Consider the following 20,971-nt stretch of genomic DNA (forward strand, 5'->3'; position numbering starts at 1 on the left):
CCTTTCCGAATTACACGGAACATCCTCCAGACACGTGTTTCTGTAGGCATCCATCGTCTGTCCCAGATTTCCCCCGACGGTGGCATTTCGCTGCATGCTTGATGGGACCGTTAAGAATCTAACCTATCGTCGACCTAACGGGGCAAAGTCCAGTCATTCAGGCTCCTGCAAGAATATGAAGCAATAAAAATTAAACATACCATTCTCCAGAAACAATTAATAATGTTAGCAGAAGCTGAGGTTTCAAGAAGTGGGCCAGTGGATTGCTAGATTTGGGTAGCGAAGATGAGGGGCGCATGCTCCAACCAGGTTGTCTTGCACTGACCCTGATACCTGGAGGCTGTTGACCACAATCAGTGGTGTTATGTGGGGAGGAAAGAAAGAGCGAAAAGAAAGCGCAATACTCTCTATCTTCTGAGAAGATCTTACAGACCATTTTGGGTCAAATTTGGATTACGAATGAGGACGATGCTACGGTGTGTCAAACAGCTGATTTGTGATGGCACATCTTCAAGCGTGCAAATGCGAATTTGGATCAGGATGTGTGCCCGAAGTGTAGGGATCAACGAGGTTCTTACCAGCACTGGGAACCACCAAGAGGAGAGCGGGGGTGATTTCTCTGATACCCGGCACAATTCTCAAAGATTCATCCCGAAGACAACTACAGGGTAGCGCAACCCTTCATGCCCGCCGACCATCGATCGCGCATGTGGAGTTGCGCCTAAGGCGTCAATTTTAGCGCAGGGACACACAACTGAGGAGGAGCACTGGTGTTGATTCGCTTCCTCCAAGCGCAATCAACAACGGCGGCGTCTCCTAAGCGACTACCACAGCACCGGCATCCTCAAGGTCAACACAGCGATTCTTCTATCACCTCTGTTCCATCGCCGTGCGGGAACGAATATCATGCGCAAGGCCACCGATATCGCAACTGAGAATGTATCACCATTGCATCCTGTGTGGGGTGCGTATCCAACCTCAACCTCACCCGCCTGAGAGACAACTCATCTGGCGCTCTAAGATCCGTGCGGGTAAGCCACTTGCTAGAGACGTTCTTTTCCCCCAACATTTCTGCTGACAACTTTCAAGTCACGTCCCAACAAGGGCAAAGTTCTGTGTCTCTTACGGGTCTCGGCTACCTCAGTGAGGATTTTGTCCGGGCCAGCGACGACTCGGATGTTTTCTACGACGACTCGGCGCAAGTCTTGAAATCCTACGACCTGCGACACTCGGACTCAAGCAAGCCGCGAACATTTGCGTTTCACGAATCCTGCTGGCAGATCCTTCTTTCACAACTCGAGTCCCTGACAGGGCGACCCCAAGAACCTCGGCGAATCGCAGAGCCCCTGTTCAGCTTGCTCTTCTGCCTCCCGCGAGATCGTTTCAATGTTTCTTTCCAAGCTCATGACTTCGGTGGGGCTTTCGAGATCTGCAGCTCGCCGAAAGGGCTTCCAGGGCACTGGAAGTTTCTGTTGGCCGACCCTAATGCGTTCCGAACTTACCTGTTCGAAGCGGTTCATAACCTTGCACACCGTTTTCAGAGCTGTTCTAACGACACCCAAGACTGCTTCTCTCGATTCCCACTCGAGGTGAAGCATTTAATATTCAACTTCCTACCCTCTCTGGACCTTTGCAATCTAAGACTGTTATCCAGAGAGATAGCAAGTACTGCCAAGCCGACCGATCTTAGTCCTTCTGGGCAAGCCGCTTTGCGATCGACAAGGATATGAACTTCTTCGCTCTGCAGGAGTACCTTTCAAAGCCAGTGAGCCCAAAGAACGATTGGAGATTGCTGTATGTATGCATCCGGAGCACCCTGCGGGACAACACTGTAACCGGGAACCTTCGTAACCGGCGCCGAACCTGGCAGTGCGTGGGTCACCGCACACAGTGTTTGATCCCACTCCTTGAACAAACTCGAAGTATACGATTAAGCAACAGCCTTGCACCAGAGTTCGTTTCACAAGGGTATTCAACTGGTCAAGTGGCGCGGGGAGTTGTCCGAGAACATGCTTCAGTGACCAGGGGCATGGGGATATGCTTATTTGGGACACAGTCACTTCTTTTCCGTGCCGCAGGCTATGAAGCCAAGACGATTCAAATATCGGTATCCTTCATCACCTTTGATTGCGCCGAATACTTCAGTGGAATGAGAGTATTTGATCGATCCGGTACCGATTCCATAACGGAACTGTCTCGAGCTGGCGTCATCATGCCATATTCTGAAGAATCGATCATCATCCCGCCAAACGTCCAGCTGATAGGCGTCCAAGTCGCAAGTTCCATCTCTGGAATCGTCGGCCTCAGCTTTCTGCTGCAAGATGGAGATGGACCAACCATCCAGAGAACCGCTGGAACCGTCATCAATCCCGCGGAGGGCGTTGGAGTTGCTGCTCTACGTCCAAGGGTCGGGCACAAACTGCCTGGATTGCTCATCGGTCTTGATGTGAGTACCCCTCCCCTTGCATTTATTCGATAATTCTCACCATTGGATTCCCAAGGCGTGCAAATTCGTATCGTTGAAGCTATTGGAGCTTCGGATTGATCCTGTCCATTCGAAAAGCGGCCCAAGCGGCACAGCACGTCCCGAGCCTTGGTACTGGCATCCTGCCGAACCCGACCGCAGCGACATCGCAACGTCGCTTCATATGCCTGACGCCGAAAAGAGACTGCGGATCCCGACTTTTGCATTGGACATGAACTTCGGAGGCACTGATGGGAGTCGACTGTCCCGCCTCAATCGAATTGTAGCTCTCCATGATGACCGGGGTGGCTTCTTTCGGGGGATTGCTTTCTTCTACACGGACGGGAGCAAAGAAGCTTTTGGGGCGACGGAGATCCTAGACTCTGCAAACAAGCGGTGGACTTGCATAGAGCAGTCAATTGCGCTGGATGGCCCTGGCGGGGAGAGAATCGTCAAGCTAGGGTTCGTGCGTCTGGGCAAACATGTCCAAGTCGTCAAGGTGTGTTGCCTGGCCCCATCGGGACATCATAGGTAAGACTGACTTGCGGCTTAGATGTTCACGAATCATGGCCGGACTCTGGAGTTCCGACGTTAGCACCGTCGCTTGAATGAGTCTACATTGCAAAAGGAGGAGTGCCTGTCCCCCTCACCCGGGAGGACCATCACGGGAATTCTTGCGACAGCGCAGGTAAGAGTATCTTTGGGGAGTACATGAGCATCTTTTTAACCAGGAAACACCTGTACAGCTCCCAAACGGGCCTCTTGAATCCTTCGGCTTCCGATGTCCGGCTGACGTGCCCGACGCAAGCCTCGACTCTCAGCCACGACCCCCTCAAACTGCACACACCTTTCCTATGAGGGATTGTCGCTCGAGGCAAGCCCTCAAGGTTCTCCAAAACTCCAACAGCTGTTTCACGTCTGTCGTACTGTCCAAAATCCGACGCATTAGGGTGTCCGTCGGGATCCCTGGTCATGTCTCCGGGCTTTGCTTCGAGTTTTGGGACTCTAAAGTCCCAGTGTATGTTGGCCAATGGTTCCACGAGGTTCGCAGCTTATGTGTCGAGCGCGGTGAAAGGATTACCGGCTTTACCTTCTGGCAAGCACAGGAAAGCCACCCGAACAATGCCGATTTTGACAACAGCGGCAGGATCACTGGGATCAAGATTTCCAAGGTGACTCTCGGGCGTAAAGAAATTGCGTTTCGTTTCGGAGGTAAAGATGACATGCTTGTGTATTCTTTCCTTGAGAACTCCTACGAAAGATTGGTGAGAACCCATCAATTGAGCTTGCATCTTTCAGAAAGACGTTAAAAATTCCGCAGAGTGGCCTTGCATGGAGCTTTGATCACCAGTGCGATTACATCTATACCCGCACCCATCCTCGTCCAGGAACCTCTTTGATGTTCCACGACATTACCGACAGCCACATGCCGGGTAAGCTATTCTGGCAGTTTCAGGATAGCAAGGGAAACTGGCTGCAAGTTTCTGGTATTCACGCTTTTTTCATTGACCGCAAACTCTCGGGACTCGTATTCGAGTACGGTAGCCTTCGGATCCTCAGACAAGCTGGGGGTATTGAGGGAAACAGATTTTCGATGAAATTGGAAGAAGGGGAATTTATAACTCGGATGGACGTTCTGAAAAGATCGGAGAGTGTGGAAATGACTTCTTCTGGAAGCATCGTGAAGTTCAGTAAAGAAAGTGTGAAAGGGGTCACAGTGAGTTTGATCATTTGATTCTTGACGAAGCTAACAGAGGAGCAGCTCCACACAAACAAGAACAGGAGGCTCAGCCTCCAAGATGTCTCAAACGGCTACACGGCAGGTGAAAGTTTGCAAACATACGACTTTGGTGACCCTCATGGTACAAAGACACCTAGTACACCACCTTTCAGAGCGACTTTGCCCACGCTGTCGGAGAGGCATGAAGGGACATGCCTTGGCATTTGGATGACAATGAATGTCTTCCCGAGAGCCACTGGTGTCGTGGGAAGGGTTGGACTAATCCTGCAGAAGAAGTTGTAAGAAACGAGGCGAATCCATAGTTACATTTTAGAGTAGTTTCCCAAATCCCATCTTGATAGACGAAAACTCTCCTCTCGTCATAGATATATAGATATAGAGAAGTTGTTCTTTGTAGCGGCAAAATAGTAGGGACAAGAAAAAGTGTGGATGAAATGTTCAAATGGTAGGTCCCCCTCGTTTCTTCCTCTTTGTTAACCCTACCTAGCTAGGCTACAAGGCTTTAGTCTTTAGAGATTGTTTGGCCACAGGAACCAATCAAATAGGTATCAAGACAGAACAGTAGCAAACCTCCAGAGCATAGAATATCATAACCATAGATGACATCGGTCTTCTATAGAGGTAACTGTAAAAGGATAATGGCTTGGCCCTGTGTAGGATAACGCATCAACCTCATCGCCAAACGGGCTGGGACGAAGCCGGACTCAGGAAGAAAGACATAAATATGTCCTCGGACTGCACCATTTCGTGGAGTAAGTATTTGCACCTAGGTCACTAGTAACCACGGCGGTACTGCGATGGAAGTATAAAGTAGTTGATTCCCTTGTCGGGGTTCCTCACGGGCTCCGTCAAGTGTGCTTTGCTGATATCTGCAGCGCCCAAACTCAGTCAAGGTCATGTAAATACAGTGTTGAGTAATAATCATACCACAAGAGATATTAGAATTCTCGATGTCAATGCAACGCCCTAGGTAGATACCACAGCTTTTGGTAACTCCTTTAGAGTCTGATAGCGTTGCATAAAGCACGGGGCACCACCCGCCGTAAGGATCCTTGCCAAGTCTGATGTTGGTGGCTTCGAGAGAGAAGTCTAAGCGAGGGTTTCACAGGTTAGCATACAGCATCTATTCTGCAAGGGGTAGAGACTCACTACTGCCACCCCAAGAAAGAGCTCCGTTATTATTACCGATATAGAGATCGAGGTCGAGGCTCGCGTCTTCCCATTTGCCATCAAGCGAGATAGAGGCTCTAAGATAGTGGTCATTTTCAAGCCAGACGTTTTTGGCTGCGAGGTGGAAATTCATTGTGGGATTCACTATGGGTTTTGGAAGCTCTTGAAGAGCGTTGAGAGCGAGAATGTTAATATAAGACACAAGCTAATTATTAGATGGGAAAGATGAGTGGAGAATGAAGGGCAGAGTCGGGGGAGCGGAAGAGGTGCTAGAAAGCCTTATATAGATGTATAGTAGACGTGACAGAGAGACCCTTGCCCCATGGTCATTGAGCATTGTTGAGTCAAGAAGATAGAATCATCAAACGAGGCACAAGGTGTCACTCATTCAACACCAGTACGTCGGGCACCTGATCATGTTCCCACTCATCCGACAAAAGGGTTTGGGTAGCTCAATAATACCATTACTGCTCATTTGACGAGCATTCGTGCCGCGATTAACTTCGGGACATTGCTGATGTAGCACTTTCAGCCTATAGCAAAATCAGATGGCTGTTGCGTAACTCTGATCAAGAAACAATTGACACTTGCCAGCTAGGCACATGGATGTAAGCGGCTACAGGTAATCCGATAACCAGTCCCAAAGTTCCTACTTAGTAGCCTTTAATTAAAGGCGACGTTGAGCTAAAGAAAAACACCAAGGTCACTAATTCTTAGACCACTGAACTAAGAGGGTATGAATGGCTGTATAACCTGAAAACTCGACTGAACAGTTTTCTTCATGCTTCCTGCTACCCAAGACCGGGATTTCTTAATAGCTATTCCAATTCTCGACAATGAAGATCTTCCAAAGAGCCACAAAAGCTATGTATTACCAAACCATGGAGGTCATTTGCTTCCTCCGGAGGCGATCATCGTTTGTCACAATAAAGCTTCTTATTAGCAAGGAAGTAATCTATTTGACACATGACGGCGGTGAGAATCGTGAGTCCATTCCTGCTAACAAAACCCACTCCCCAGCCGCAGTTCCAGCTGCCTTAAGCCCCGTTCCGTCTCCTGTAATGCCTCCACCACATCCACAAGAAACGTTCCCTGCAACTTTTCGCTGGCAAGGTCACTTTCTCCCAACCCGAAGTCACAGCCTAAGCACTTGCGTACTATAGTTGAGAACCTTGGACCCATTCGATTTCGCAAGAGCGGTGTCTGAGCCAGCTTCTCGGCGGCATCGTAGTCGGTTTGATGTTGAGGGGGAAGGGTTGAAAGTAACCGGTTTCGAAGATGTGGCCATGGTTGACTGTATCCCAGCTCGAGGAGGATTATGCCCAGGCGGAAGAGAATCGCGTTACGAGCGAGCGAAGAGGGTGTTGGTGTTGGAAAACTTCGGTTGCTTGCCTCGGGAAGACTACCTGCAGGATTGCGGTCCAATTCCTTTCTGCTTATGGTTTCAGGGTTTGTGGAAAAGCCGACTCGAAAGTATGGACTCATTGATGAGATGGAGCTGGTGCCTTCCAGTAGGTCTCCAGATCCACGAAACAGTACCTGGCTGCTCTCCCAAGTCTTAGGCAGCCAGGGTGTAGAGTGATATTGCAAGACAGCAGTAGCCAGGGAGCCGGCAAGATGGACCATGGTGGTTCTTGGAAGACTACGAGTAAACTCGTCCTCAGATATCCAGGTGATGATTTCTGCCAGGGATGTTTGTTGCCCTGGTGGCTGTCGTTCTGGAGGCGGGAGATAGAAGTGATGAGTTCCGGCGTATGTTATGTAGCCGACGCAGCTAGGGGAACATATCGGCCTTGGGATCTGAAAGAGCCGGCAGAGATCCTCGATCATCTCGAGATCGATGACAGAATCTGAGTTGCTTGTCTGGCTACTATTGGCTGAATTATCGATGTCGAGGCTTCTAGATGTCTCGGAGGCTACCCGCTGAGCACTCTCTGTCATTCTTTGTATAGTGTTTTCCCAGGAATCGTCATCAATAGTCTTGGACTGGGTCGTTTTCACAGCCTTTGAAGTTTTTGTGTCGACTGTTTCGACCTCCAACCAGACCAGCGAGTCGGGTGCTTCAGCAGACCCAGCTTCGCAAGCGATGGCGACGTCGAATTTTATACTGTTCTTTGCGACTTTTGACTTTCCGGACTTATCGAAATCAACAAGAGAGATGCTTGCGGCGTGTCTGGGATGTAATGTGCAAGACCATCTCTGAGCAAAGGTGTTGTATAGTCGAAGCGATGCTGACTGGATTTGCCGATACCTGTCGAGGTTCCCAGACTGACTTGCTCTTCGTTGTATCGTGGGTTCCTTGGCTTGTATGCTCTGGATCTCCTTGAGCTCGCTGATAATCCGAGCCGTCAATTCGTTAAAGTCGGCTGTAAAGTCCCGCAACTCCTTGATGGAATCCTGAACTTCGCCCTTCCTCCAACACAGTCGGAATCGCTTCCGCAGTTGATTCAGAGTCTCTCTTGATGGTAGTGAGTCAACGGGCGCCGCGTTCGTTATTCGAAAGGTCTCCACCTCGAGGCATATGGCCGTGACGGATGAAAGAACCTGATCAAGCGTGGCCTTCCAGGATTTAAATGTGTCTCTGAGTGACTCGAGGCGTTGCTCGCTGTTGATAATCTCAAGCCGCAACGTCTGCCATGTTTCCTGGCTCCTTTCCGATAGTAAACCGCGCGCTCTGTCTGGATCGTTCGTGATGGCAGTGAGCAGTTTTATAATGTTGCCTCTGAAAAGAGTCTTTTGTGTCTTGAGAATTGTGTCCAGTTTAACCAGTTCTTTCGAGTATTGGCGGAATGTGGTGAAGCCCTTTGATAGGTCCCAGTATCGATCGTAGGCCTCAAGGACTATGGGGACACCAGCCAAGACCGTCCCAACGATAAACTCCATGATGAACAAGGACTGAAACAGTAATATTCGTCAACTTGGAGACCGCAACAATAGGAACATTGTCGTCGATTGGCCTGGAGAGGTTAAATTGTAGGTCTACAGTGGTGTTTCAGCTGATGCTAAGTGAGGGGTTTATGAGTGAGGCGACCAATCACCCACCTCACGTGCCCAGCCCTTCATCTGGGGGTTGCGTGATAGGACTTGATCTCTGTTCATGCAAACCAGCAGCCGCATATTCACTCCATAAGGGAAGCTCTCTGGAAAATGGATCAGCCTTGTCCTATGACAGAAAGAGTTCTCAAGTGAATCATAGCACTCCAGAGCCTTCTGTGTCCTTGCGACAGCCTCAAGCATGGGGCCAAACCCTTCCGGCCATCCCCTGATTGGCGACTTATTCAACGCCATTTTGGACTCATGTGTCAATTCATACCAAAGGATCACATCGGATGAGCAGTCGCGACGGCTACGCAGTGAATCAGAGCGATTCTTTCTTTGGGGAGACGGCGTCTCTGCTGCTAACGGTCAGCTGGATAAAGCCCTCCCTACGTCTTCTGAGCTTTATCAAACTGTTCTTTCGGCTCTTTATCAACTTGGAAAAGTTATCGATGTCGACTTGGTCCAGGTGATTGCTACAGACACTTGCTAGCTTCGACTACTTCTAGAAGAGGCTAGAGCTATTCTTGGCACACCCAACGCTACAGAAGACTCTGAGAGCCTTTCAGATGACGAAAATGGACCATGCAGTTTGGAAGACATTCTTGATGACATGGCAACCTACATCGACTGCCTTATGGATCTCTCTCCCCCCCTCGAAAATATCCTCGTATACCCTGAGTCTATTTGCTCCGAATCCACGTCGATTGAACCCGCTATCGTTGAGTTCAATGAAAGGAAGCTTCCCCGTACTCGCCCTACACCTAGTGGTTCTTCTATCAGCTTCTATCGCACCGATGTAGGCCTCGAAATACCTCGACTCTCCGCGCCCACGATGCCCGTCGACGGCAACCCCCTTTACTTCGGGATTGATGATAGTGGTCTGCCCCACTTCCAAGCAACAATGTATGATTTATTTTCCTTCTTCTCGTTGTTGAAAACTTCTCATACTGGTATCTTAGAACTCTATTCGAAGGCACTCCCCGAGAACGCGTGGTCCACTTGGGCCCCTGGGGAGTACAGGAGTCAAACGAGCGTCGAGTCATCTGGCAAGGGGCAAATCAAAACGAGATTCTCGAGCATTACTGTGAGATCATTTCTCTCAAACCATCCGGTACTAGCTGACCTTGACAACCGTAGTTCCTTCGAATGACCCGTCGGATGTTCATCCACATACACTCCATGCCCACCATCGGCCTTACAATGAGCCTGTGGATATGGAGCGATATCTAACATTCCAAGAGCCCCACCGTATTCGACACATCAACGATGGGGGAGTCTGCATCCACGACGAATCCATCAACGTGAAGTACGAGTTTTCGTCGGTCGAGTCCTCAATGAAGTTTCAGGAAGATGTACGGCGAAAGGACCTTGTCGATTTCTACGACACGGATGTCGTCTGGACCAACACTCACGGCCGCACCGACAGTTTCGGCAACATTAGTGGTGTAGCAACTGTCCAACGACTCAAACTATGGAGAGATCGGTTTACTGGCCTCTACTCACTCAGCATCCATCAGAATAAAGCCAACCGCCAATATCGAGACTACAATCTGGGAGATTTTCACGTCGAGATCAGCCATAGAGACGACAGGGCAAAACGGCTACGGCTTAGAGATTTGCATCAAGATAGTGACAACGGTCGCCGCCCGATCACGACAAATCGGCTGCAGCCTAGAAGAAGCAGTAGCGAAGCCTCGGAATCCCGACTGCCGATACAGTCGACAGACAGCATACGATACTTGGCAATTCAGTTTTCTGAACGTGCAGGTAATCTCCCTCCTTCGGGCAAATTTCTTTCTTGTCGGTTACTAATACCCTCAGCGTACCGACGATTCATAGAGATGTGGCAGAGCTGCCAGAGTCCAGACAGCCTATCCAACCAGCTCCAGCTACCATTACGGGGGGTCATACCCACATATCTTACCCAGGAACAGCCCCAAAGAGACACGATGAACTTGAGCCCGGGGCCCTCCAACTTGGCTGAGGCAACAGAATCATCAGGTCGGCAAGAGTAACTACGAGGCTACAGGGAACATGGGGTTTGTGAGGGTAAATACAGGGTGTGTCGTACAGCAAACAGAGCCAATTGGGCTCCCTAATCGTCATGGGGGCCCCTGCCTTTTGGTTGGCCTAACAGCCTATTTTTCTGTATCACAGGGTGTTATCAACAAGAGTCTCAACAAGACTCATTATTCATGCAAGAAGGGCCCTTTGCACCCAATCAGCTTCAAAACACTAATTCCAAATGGTATCTAGACTATGTACACCGGAATACGGCTCGCATACGCATCACTCTTGCTGACCTGAATGTCCATCTTGTGGAACTCGTGTAGCTGCAGCCAGCATAGCATGCGGAACACGAGCGTGCACCAAATCTCGTTCACCTGAAGCTCGGAGATCGGCTCCGGTGGTTTGATTCCAGCTTCTCCTGCTTTCCCTGAGTTGATTGAGCCCCTTCTAGCCCGTCTGGCCTGTCTCTTCTTGCTCTTGTCGTCCTGCTCTGTGAGGATACGAGCCACGTTCTGACGGACGGTTTCAAAGTACATCTGGATTAGGAGGGGTTCCTTCTCGTTGACAAATGCGGAGTCGATGTCGTCAATGGTAATGGGTCCATCCTCGTCATCCCCGCCATCTTTCTTAGCATTGTCCTTGGTGTTGGTGGTCGTGTCCTTCTTTTCGTTGAGGATGTTGAGGATCTCTTGGATGTGTATGCGCAAAACCTTGCGAACCAAGGAGAATGTTGCCGGCTGAAAGAACTTGTCACAAAGCTGGATACCCGTGCGAAGATGGTTGAGTTCATTGACGAGGTTCACGCCGCTGATATCTTCACTAATGCTGACAAGCGTCGACGAGGAAGCTCGCAGCTTGGTAAAGTGGCTGTCGTGGCTGTCGGCCCAGTCGAGGATATCGGCAACTTGCTTGCTGTCCTTCAGGAGCTTCTCGCTTTGAAGAACCCTCAGAGAAGCCAGAAACTCGGCCATGAGTGTGGGCATGGAGAAAGTGTTGGGGTCCCAGTAGAACACAGTCGGGTTGGGAAGCATACGGAAGACGGTGTCTTGGACGTGGAGAGTCTTTCCTATCATTCCCAGGATCTCGAACGGAACTGCACTGTAGTTAGCACTGGGCTGTTTGGGTATTTAAACCTGTTCTAGTAGAAGAAACTTACTGGGGAAGATGTGGCTATGACGGGCTTGATCAAGGTTCTTGCGGAAGTAGTTGACAGTGTTGATACCGCATCCAAACACTTCAAGAGTGTGCGCAATCTCTGAAAGGCTTCCTAGTTGCAGACTGCCAACGTCCTTGGGCTCATCGGCGTAGACCTTGTCCTGGTCAGGTGCCAAGAAGATGGTGGGTGCAATACCGAAGCAATACTTCTTAACGTCGTAGTTGGGGATAACGCGGTTCTGCTTGAACCATGTTGGTCCTTGCTTTTGAAAAGTAAACGTGATTCCTAGGCCGTCGAGGTATGAGCCGTAGATGACGAAGCCGTTTCCTTGCGCGCGATATTGATCGTTGTTGAGGTCGAATTGTCTCCAGTAGATTCCCAGCATGGCAGCAATCTCAACCAAGTGAGAGATGGTGGTCGTGGCATAAGGCTTTGAGAGGTTATTGGGCATGCTGTCCCAAGTACGTCTCTTTCTCTGCATGCAGACCACCATAGAGTGACGCGGATCTGGGGCCTTGGGAGGTGCCGAGTTGTTGCGGAGAAGTCTTGGGCCATTCGTGTTGTACGAGTCCTCCAGCTTGGACTTTTGCCAGTCCCGTGATTCTTTTTCCATGCGGCAGACGGCCATCAGGAGGGCGTACCAGGTAGCCTTTTCGTTGTCGGCGGTGTGCACCACCTGCTGCTGGCTCTGCTTGAATTGTTTGTCAAATTCCTCCATCTTGGACGTGTACTGAAAGTTATCCTCGCCGCCGTCGAGGCGGATAATCTTTCTGTCCTTGTCATCGGTGAGCTCGTCGTCACCCAGGGGACCTTTGTGGTTTTCGGGCCTCGCGACAAATATGACAGGGACCTCGAACTGGACCTCGAAGCGAAATTCGGTCCAGAGCATCTGTCGGCGGGCAAAATTCGCCCATTTCCCTATCACGGCTGGACTGCATGACGAGAAGCCCGTGGCAGAAGCAAAGTACTGCTGGAGGGCTTGGAGGATGGCGATGACGAAGGCGAGGACCGAGATGACCAACGCTACGACGGCGACGATGAGCTCAGTGTTGTCGTCGCCATTACCTGAAGAAGTCGGCGCCGGAGAGCCGGTCTCAGAAGACATAGTTCAGAACTTAGATAGAGCCAAGGTTTGGCATCGACAGTGACATTCCAGTGACGAAGAAAAAGGTTGTATCCAAGACAGAAAAGTCTTGGAGGTGGGGATGTTTAGGTTGAAGGGCCAACACCACTTCGCCTCGTCTCACCCATGTTACACACCCCTTTGTAATTACAGGTGCCGGTCCCGTTGGCCAATGCCCCCTAGGCGTCTGTTCGCGCAGTGAGCTGAACGGGGCTGAGCAGAGCAGGGTATTCGTTGACCAATCACAAGCGGAACTGTGCCGCCTCAAGTGTGATTTATTGTGTTTGTGCGTCAGCAATCGACAGGGGGTCATGTCGGGCACCCGGCTTGACTGGTCAGATGCCCAGGAAAACTCCGCTTGCTTACTGCGGCTGGAAAGAAGGCATCAGGGATGTGGGAGCGACTGGCTGATGGCTCACGTCTGTGTAATCCAGGGCTCAACTTGCTACAAAACATGCCGTGTTCAAGAGCCTCAGAGTCGCAAGTGCCGGGCCTAAGGAAATATTTGCCCCGGTTAAGACACAGGACTACCCTAAGCGCAGATTTCGTTCCAACAATGAACGAAGCAGCATCTCGATACATTGTGAGGACGTTGTACTTAGGCAGGCATACTGCGGGAGATAATTGTCACTCCAACATTTGCCATAGCAGCTTGGATCTCCGTCAAGCCTGGTTTGTAGTGTTTTGATGCTATCATGGTAATAGCCTTATTTTCTAATTGGTCTAGTCTACGTAAATACTCCTCTCAGATGAATTAAAGAGACCTGGCATAAACTAGGATCTCATTTTCGCCTTAAGTTCACCATATTCATTTGTAATATGTTTACCCCAAACTTGCCAAACACGCTATCTGCGGTGCCTAGGTGAATATCAATAGAAGTAGGGGTCGGGGAATGATGCTATGGAAGCTAAATAACCTTCTCACTCTTTCTTTCCCTGGATTTAGTCTGCTCGGGCTTTCACAGTATCCTTCAGGATCTCTACAATGTCATTCCTTCTGCTTAGTCATTAATCTTCTGAGACGAGGTGGCGATGTCCTTGTATGCCCCTCTGTTCACCGATCAGAATATTTATTGTGTCGAGATCCGCGGCCGCCTCTTTCTGTGTCAAAAACTCCCCACGCGGCCCTTTCATACCGCTCGTGCCCACTCTCTCATTTAAAAATGCTCCGCACTCTTGATGCCATTTGAGATCCTCGTCAACTAGCATCTTTAACTGTTGGATTGTAGCACATACTAAGGGTACTTTCAGGCCCAAAGCTACACGTGCCAGAGCAGTCTCGAGACGCTTTATTCGAATGGGCTGGAAATCTCGCCGTCTCTGTCTTGCTTCCTGAACTAACCATACCAATACCTCAACTATTTTTTCAGTGGTCGAACCTCCTTTGACTTGGTCGTCATAGCTCGACTGCATCGAAGACAGACAGCTTGCAATTTTTGATAGGACTCATATCGCTCTCCGTATCAGTTGATGGCTCCTTTTAGAAGCGCCACCAAGCTCACCATGTTAATTGACTGTTGAGGCTTTTGTCGCATCAGGTTCTATGAATTATTTACAGCCTCGTGTAACCCTTCACGGGGAACCGGGGAGTTGTGTTGTAACAGCGAAGGGGCACCTAACCTAGATGCATCTCAGGCTTCCAGTCAGAGGGCGCAGCGAACTTGTAATGACTGCATTAGACCACAAAGAGTGCATGAATGCCTGAAAATCTGCATTTGGTTCTTGTGAGAGTATGGGATATGACGCATGAGGGTTGCATCCATGCAAAGTGGCATAGGTCGCCCTGTTGCCTTATCACCTCTCCAGTAGCCTGCCTACTGGGATCAAATATAACCTACATAACTGCGTGTTCTCCATAGAGGTACTTGACCCACTAAGGCATTCACCAACGATCCAGGATCCATTTCAATCGATCTCAATCCATTCCACCTGCCCTTTGCCAGCAACCTACACACACCTGCAATGAAGAGAGAGTGTCTCAAGGACGGTTGCAGGACGCGGTTCAACGTGCCTAGCGGCCTCGAGTTTCAGCCAAAATGGAGTCACCTGCAGGAAGACATCGGTGGCGTTGCAACTCAGGTTTTCGAGCGAATGAGGGGATTGGAAACCACAGCCTGATTTGCCCTTGTGACTCGTGAGCATGGCTCACTATGTCGTCCAATACGCCCTCAGAATAGCCCCAAAGCCAGGATATTAGGCGGATCAGGATTAGAAGCCCTACTGCCTTAATTTCCATTCATGTGCCTCAATGCCACAGGCTAGTGTTAGTTGGCATTAGGAAGGTCGTTGTTGTGTAGATAGATACCAGTAAATAGGTACGAGGCAAGATAAGTGATAAAGGTGAGGTCATTATGCCAAGAGTAAGACGTTTTACTACCCATTGGCTAAGGATTCTAGGCAACAGCACATGGGTCAGCACAGCACCCCTCGTCCCATTAAATTGAGGACTAAAATCGAGCATCATGGTTGCACAACTTGACACTTTGTTAACGTCTTCTAGGGCGTATTTTCAGAAACCGTTTACAGATTTCACCCCTCCTCATGTCTACTCATTTGTCTAATATGTCAACTCCACCAGACTTGCCCCGAACGCAAGATGGGTTTGAGAGCGACGACCCCACTGACTACTGGGCAGGAGGAGACGGGCTTGATTACAGCATATGCCGTGATTTTAACCCAAGATACCTACATCCCGATGATACTAGCAACAACCATCGCTGCTCGAGCCTGGTGCGCTCCGCAAGAGACGGTTGCTTTACGTGCAAAATTCTGGAGGAAATCATCATTGGCCTCTATAAATTCGAGGACGCATCTACTATAGCCTTCACTTTCGAGGATGTAAGTCTTAGAGACCTGCTGGGTCGCTCAAGGAACAAGTCTTAATTAACTATTTTACCAGAACCACTTTGTGCCCTGGCCTATCTGGGACAGGAGCGTCCATATTGGGAGCATAGAATTACATCGAACAGATGGTAAGGCGGGAGAGCCAGACAGAGTGGGCCCAGATCGAAGTTTTAACATACTACAGACATACCCTGTCCATGGGGATTAGTATACAGAGAAAGCAATCATCCCGAGAGCACAGCATCGCAGGCCAGCCACTCTTGGGTGGAGGGCCAGCTTCAGACCTGCCTTACCCAACACTTGGGATGTGGCGCTACCGCAGATGACCCTTTGTTGCCTACCAGAGTGCTTGACATGGGCACGGGGGGTAGCAAGACGATAAAGGTCCTCGAAACAAAGGGCTTGCGAGCAAAATACATCACTCTCAGTCACTGCTGGGGAGACCCGGCATTGATGCCCACCAAACTCACAGCACACACTCGAGACCAATATCTACAGGGGATCTCGTATGAAGCGCTTCCTCGTACTTTTCGGGATGCTGTGACAGTAACAAGGAGCCTGAACATTCACTATCTCTGGATTGACTCGTTATGCATCATCCAGAAAGATGATGAAAAAGACACACCCCAAGACAAGCAAATGCACCAGAAAGACTGGGAACATGAGGCTGGGAGAATGTGCTCTGTGTATCAGAATTGCTATCTGACGCTTGCGGGCCTGCATTCCACTGACTGCACAGGGGGTCTATTCTTCAAAAGAGAAAAGGTCCGGATGGAGGGCGACAGTGACAAGGGTCGGTATTGCTTCGACGGGTGTAGGAAAATTGAGCACTATACAATGTCTTTCCCGTTGCTGCGGCGTGGTTGGGTAAAACAAGAATCCCTTCTCTCGCCAAGGACACTATTCTACGGCAAAGAAGAGCTCCTTTGGCAGTGCAGGACTCACAAAGTCTGCCAGTGCGAGGGTTTCCACGGCCGCAGGAGAGTAAGCACCGGCTTCCAGAAGTTACCCTGGCTAAGCATGCTAGAGCCAAATTTACACGCCCCAAGCTCATTAGTACATGGTACGACATCATCTCGGAGTATACCTCCACTTCCCTGACGCATGTCACCGACAAGTTGGTTGCTATCGAGGGCATCGCCGAGTACATGCGACCCCTGAGGAATTCTGAGTGTCTGGCTGGGCTGTGGGCTGACTCTTGTATTTGATCTTCTCTGGAACAGCGATGCTCACAACTATGGGGACCCTACGAGGACGACCCATACAGACTCTCAAGGCAAAACACCGTGGAGCTCAGAAAGATGGCTCTTCCCAACCTGGTCCTGGGTATCCATCGAAGGAGATACCGGCTGGCATTGGACTAGTCGTTTTATCACGGATTATTCACCAGACACTGTTCTCATTTAGCACATTACAGATAAATCCTTGCCGATTAACGAGTTAAGATTGCGCGGTGTGCTCGTTTCAAGCACGCTTGGAGTGATACAAAAAGTCCTCAATTCTAGAGAACTCTACTGCCCTGATCTGAGAAACCACGAGGACATTTTCGGGGCGAACAAGAGCGTCGAATGCTTGCGAGTTGTTCAGTCAGATAAGGACTGCTTTTCCCTTGTCCTTGTGTGTGTAGATGAAGAGAAGAGGCGATACGAGAGGCTGGGGCTTCTCACGTTTCGATATTCTGGACATCCATTCTGGAAATGCCTCGAGGCAGAAACACAGGTGGAAGTGCCACCGTGGTGGGAGCCGGCTGAAGATTGGAAGGGGGAAGAGGTTGAATTTACCTTGATTTAGTGTGCGAGTTGGCACGTAAGTAGTAGGCTCAGAAACGCACGGCTATTTAGCAAGTTATATACATCAGTGCGGCTCCGCTCTTCCATATGCCTTTTCCAAGCCCGTAGGGTTTGCGAGTGAAAACCGTGACACTCATCACTCATGCATGCAAGCTGCGCCACACACCTTAGCGAGGCAAACTTGCAGCAGCTCGACCGGGCGCCAGGCCCCATGGTCAGCGGTAAGGCGTACCGCAAGGGTGTGCATATTTAAAAGGCACAGCCTACCTCGCCCATCCGTTTGTCATTCTCAAAATCTTCATCGAATCTAAATAACCTCAAGATCTTGCCGCCATGGACTCCCTCTCCATCATTGCCAGCATTACCGGTATCGCAACTGCGGGAACTGCACTCTCAAAGGCCATCTATGAGTTCGTTTCTTCCACTCGGGGTGCTTCAAGGGAGATGTTAGATATCGCACGCACCATCACCGACTTATCGATAATACTAGGAGAACTTCGTCGGGTGCTGAGAGATGGTTCTGAGCTATGCAACCGCAAGTACTTGCGTCGCATCAAGTCTGCAATGCGACGGATATCCAGGATTCACGATGAAATTCATCAGTTGATGAACGAGGCCCGACGGTTCGCGGCTTTCAAGTGGAGATTGAAGCGATCCGAAGTTCAGCAAAAGCTTGCTCGAATTGAAAGCCACAAAACTGGAATTAACCTGATGCTGAATATTCTGGTCCTTGCCATCACGACAAGAAAGCAGTCGGGGTGAGGAACCTGACATCTGATGCCCAGCATAGAGCCATAGACTAATAATTGCAATAGGCTATCAGACACCCGATCCTACGAGAGCGGCCAGCAAGGCCAAAGGCACCAAGACCAGGACCAGGAACAAGACATTTTTCTACTCCGCCAGCAATCCGAAAACCTAGCCTACGCAGCTGATCAATCCGTCGTCAATCTGTCGGAAAGTCAGAGTCAACAGTGCGACTCCGACTTGGAGCAACCGAGTAATGCCTGTTCGGACGAAAATAACGAAACTGGTACTCAACTCCAGGTCCGGATGTCCGGGCAAGGATCTGATGGCACAGCCAACTGGCTTCTTGACCTAGTCTTCTCGCCCTATGTCCAGGCGCGCATGGATTCTAGTGTCCAAAGCTCGACCAACTCAGGCGCTGACTCTGCAGCGCCTGATTCTGATAATGACGCCCAAGAACAACCTCTTGAGAACCACAAAGGTAGTGCAAGCCACAGCATGATATCTGGCCCATCAGAAACGGGAATGGCCATATACGAACCCGGCGCTGCCGCTTCGGTCGTCAAGGAGCTTCTTGCAGACTGGACGGCGTTGACAGAGAAGGAAATTGAGAGCACCACCGGCGATGGACAGCGTCCAGAGCCGAAAGAAGCCGACACTTCTGAAGGATCGCAAAACAAGGATGCATTCGTCTTCCTCAAAGACGCTGTTGGGCGGAAATTCAAGCTACCGTTTTACCAAGTCGAGAAATTTGAGGTAAGTGTTTCGGAATGCATTTAATGGACAAGAGGCTAACCGTTCACTTTAGGGAATGAAAAGGCTCATAAATGCTGCCTTTGCGAACGTTGATGTCCTCGGGCCGCATGTACACGAAGGACGCTTTGATCTCATAGACTCTGATGGCTATATTCTAGTACCAGAGATCTGGGATGACTTGATACGACCCGGCATGAACATTACAATGACCATGTGGCCAATGGACAAAATACCACCCCCTGGGATACCACGTCCAAGACCTTTGCGGCCAACACAACCGGCAAACCTGGAAGAGTCATCACAACTAAGACAACCAGGAAGCGCATTCGATGGTTTCATGTTTGGCAAAATGCCACGATCCGCAAAGAAAGTCCACAAAGACTATAATCAGCCCCCTCAAGTAGCAACCAGAACAAGACCGTCGGACGAGCTGGAAGGGGAGCAGGTGCAAAGGAGTAAATAATAAGGAACAAGACCACTGGCTGGAATTTATTAGCACTACTAGTCGGATGTTTGATATGCTGGGATTGTTTCAGAACGACTCAAACGGGGGTACTTCAAGTTGACCCAGACAACTTTCAGACTTGGTGTACCGGATTCCATCCTTTCTAATCTTGCCATTTTAAGATGAAAAGACTTCTCGAGTGCGAGCGCATCAACCTGACTGCATGAAAGCAATGGTTGTATTAAAGCGTAATTCACTAACTAATTCGTCGTCGTCGTCCCATGATTCTTAGCCTTAAAACCTAGTTGCCTCTCAAAGAAAGGCGATAGCCCCAATTGCAAAACCAAAAACAGCAGCCACCGAGCCTCGCAGAATCTGGCCTGCATTGGGAGTGGTTGTCGGGGTAGTTGCCTCGTTCTCAGCAGTAGAAGCTTCGTTTCCTGCGGTGGATGCTTCGCTTTCAGCCGCTGAAGCCTCGCTGCCAGCAGTCGAAGCCGATGTCTCCTCAGTAGTCGACTCCTTCTCTGCGGTAGAGCTTTCATTCTCAACAGAGGTTTGCGTTCGTGTCGACAGGGTAGCGGGGGAGGTAGTTGCAGCAGCGGATGTTGCGATCGATGAGTCAACTGCCGTTGTGGTAGAAGGGCTTGACTCGCTCGACTCAGTCTCAACAGGCTGAGTATCGGTCTCAACATCGGTTTCAGTCTCTACTTCTGCCTCCGTGGTGGGATCCGCCGCAGAAGTGAAACCTTCCGTGACGGTGGCAAAGTCCTTCCAGCAAGAGAGATAGGAGATAGTGCGAACTTCGGTTCCGGTGTAGCCAGCGCAACCAGGGTTCTTCTTGGGAGGAGCTCGGCCACCACCGCAGTCGAGGGGGTCGCAAATCTGACCGTCCTCAGGGTCGAACCAATGAACGATGCCATCGTCGCAGGTGGTGTAGCTATGCGTGTTGCAGCCAATGCCCGCTGCAAGCTTGGCCAGCATAAGCAGCGGAACGACGGATGAAACAGTTGGTCGGATCATATTGATATTAATGTTGTTGCTTAAAAACGAGTGATGTATGAACGGTCGTGTTGCTAACGAGAGTGGCTAAGATTTCCCTGGAAGAATTCCATAGACTACAGAAGAGCCCAACGCGATTAAATAACCCTTCGATGATCATAGGAGCAAGGATTAAAAGACTTGGCCGCGTGAGTCAAGGACGTTTTAATTTAATCGAGCGAAGGATGCGGAGGTAGCATCGCTGGAAATTGAGCCACACAGCCCACATGCTGTGCCGTAGAAGGCAACATGAATAGAGCTTGGGTCACATATTGGCACGTCACGAATCACCACCATCAGCCTTGAATGGCCCGGGTCGCCAATCGAATGTGTGGTCGTACGACGCCAAAAAGGGAAACCGCCGGATCTAATGCAACATTGAAGAATAGGGGCTTTATTACGGCCTTGTAGGGCTACATTGGGCACAGTCTGGAACAGCTGGCGGCATACATGATATTTATTTATAGACCTTTGGTAAAAATGCGTGGCCGTTGCCCAGAATCATCCGAAATGAGTGATATGGGGCGAAAATCTTATCAATCTTGGCGAGAAAATGCAAGGGTACTTAACCATTACAGAAGCAGAGGAACTCAATCACGTTCAGAATTTCTCCTCCCGTCTTTGGCCCTCTAGATCTGTATTGGACGA

At 49.9% G+C, this 20,971-nt stretch overlaps 4 protein-coding genes across 4 annotated transcripts; 2 read left to right on the top strand and 2 right to left on the bottom strand.

Annotated features, from left to right (window-relative positions):
• Positions 1 to 9,246: 9,246 nt before the first annotated feature.
• Positions 9,247 to 10,253, top strand: LRP88_14116 (uncharacterized protein; the record flags this gene model as incomplete). Its single annotated transcript, XM_083250466.1, has 4 exons — positions 9,247 to 9,317; positions 9,374 to 9,498; positions 9,552 to 9,979; positions 10,236 to 10,253. The coding sequence occupies 4 exons, from the start codon at positions 9,247 to 9,249 to the stop codon at positions 10,251 to 10,253; spliced, it is 642 nt and encodes a 213-aa protein (XP_083094800.1).
• A 413-nt stretch (positions 10,254 to 10,666) lies between these two features.
• Positions 10,667 to 12,685, bottom strand: LRP88_14117 (uncharacterized protein; the record flags this gene model as incomplete). The annotated part of the gene is made up of 2 exons (XM_083250467.1): positions 10,667 to 11,517; positions 11,581 to 12,685. 2 exons carry the CDS (start codon positions 12,683 to 12,685, stop codon positions 10,667 to 10,669), a joined length of 1,956 nt encoding a protein of 651 aa, XP_083094801.1.
• A 4,985-nt stretch (positions 12,686 to 17,670) lies between these two features.
• LRP88_14118 (uncharacterized protein) lies at positions 17,671 to 19,022 on the top strand (the record flags this gene model as incomplete). The annotated part of the gene is made up of 3 exons (XM_083250468.1): positions 17,671 to 18,095; positions 18,153 to 18,840; positions 18,999 to 19,022. The coding sequence occupies 3 exons, from the start codon at positions 17,671 to 17,673 to the stop codon at positions 19,020 to 19,022; spliced, it is 1,137 nt and encodes a 378-aa protein (XP_083094802.1).
• Positions 19,023 to 19,597: 575 nt separating this feature from the next.
• LRP88_14119 (uncharacterized protein) lies at positions 19,598 to 20,305 on the bottom strand (the record flags this gene model as incomplete). Its single annotated transcript, XM_083250469.1, has 1 exon — positions 19,598 to 20,305. The coding sequence occupies one exon, from the start codon at positions 20,303 to 20,305 to the stop codon at positions 19,598 to 19,600; it is 708 nt and encodes a 235-aa protein (XP_083094803.1).
• Between the last annotated feature and the right edge of the window lie 666 nt (positions 20,306 to 20,971).

Source organism: Fusarium phalaenopsidis, assembly GCF_050370095.1.
Source record: "Fusarium phalaenopsidis strain FUZ10S chromosome Unknown contig_32332, whole genome shotgun sequence".
NCBI lineage: Eukaryota > Fungi > Ascomycota > Sordariomycetes > Hypocreales > Nectriaceae > Fusarium > Fusarium phalaenopsidis.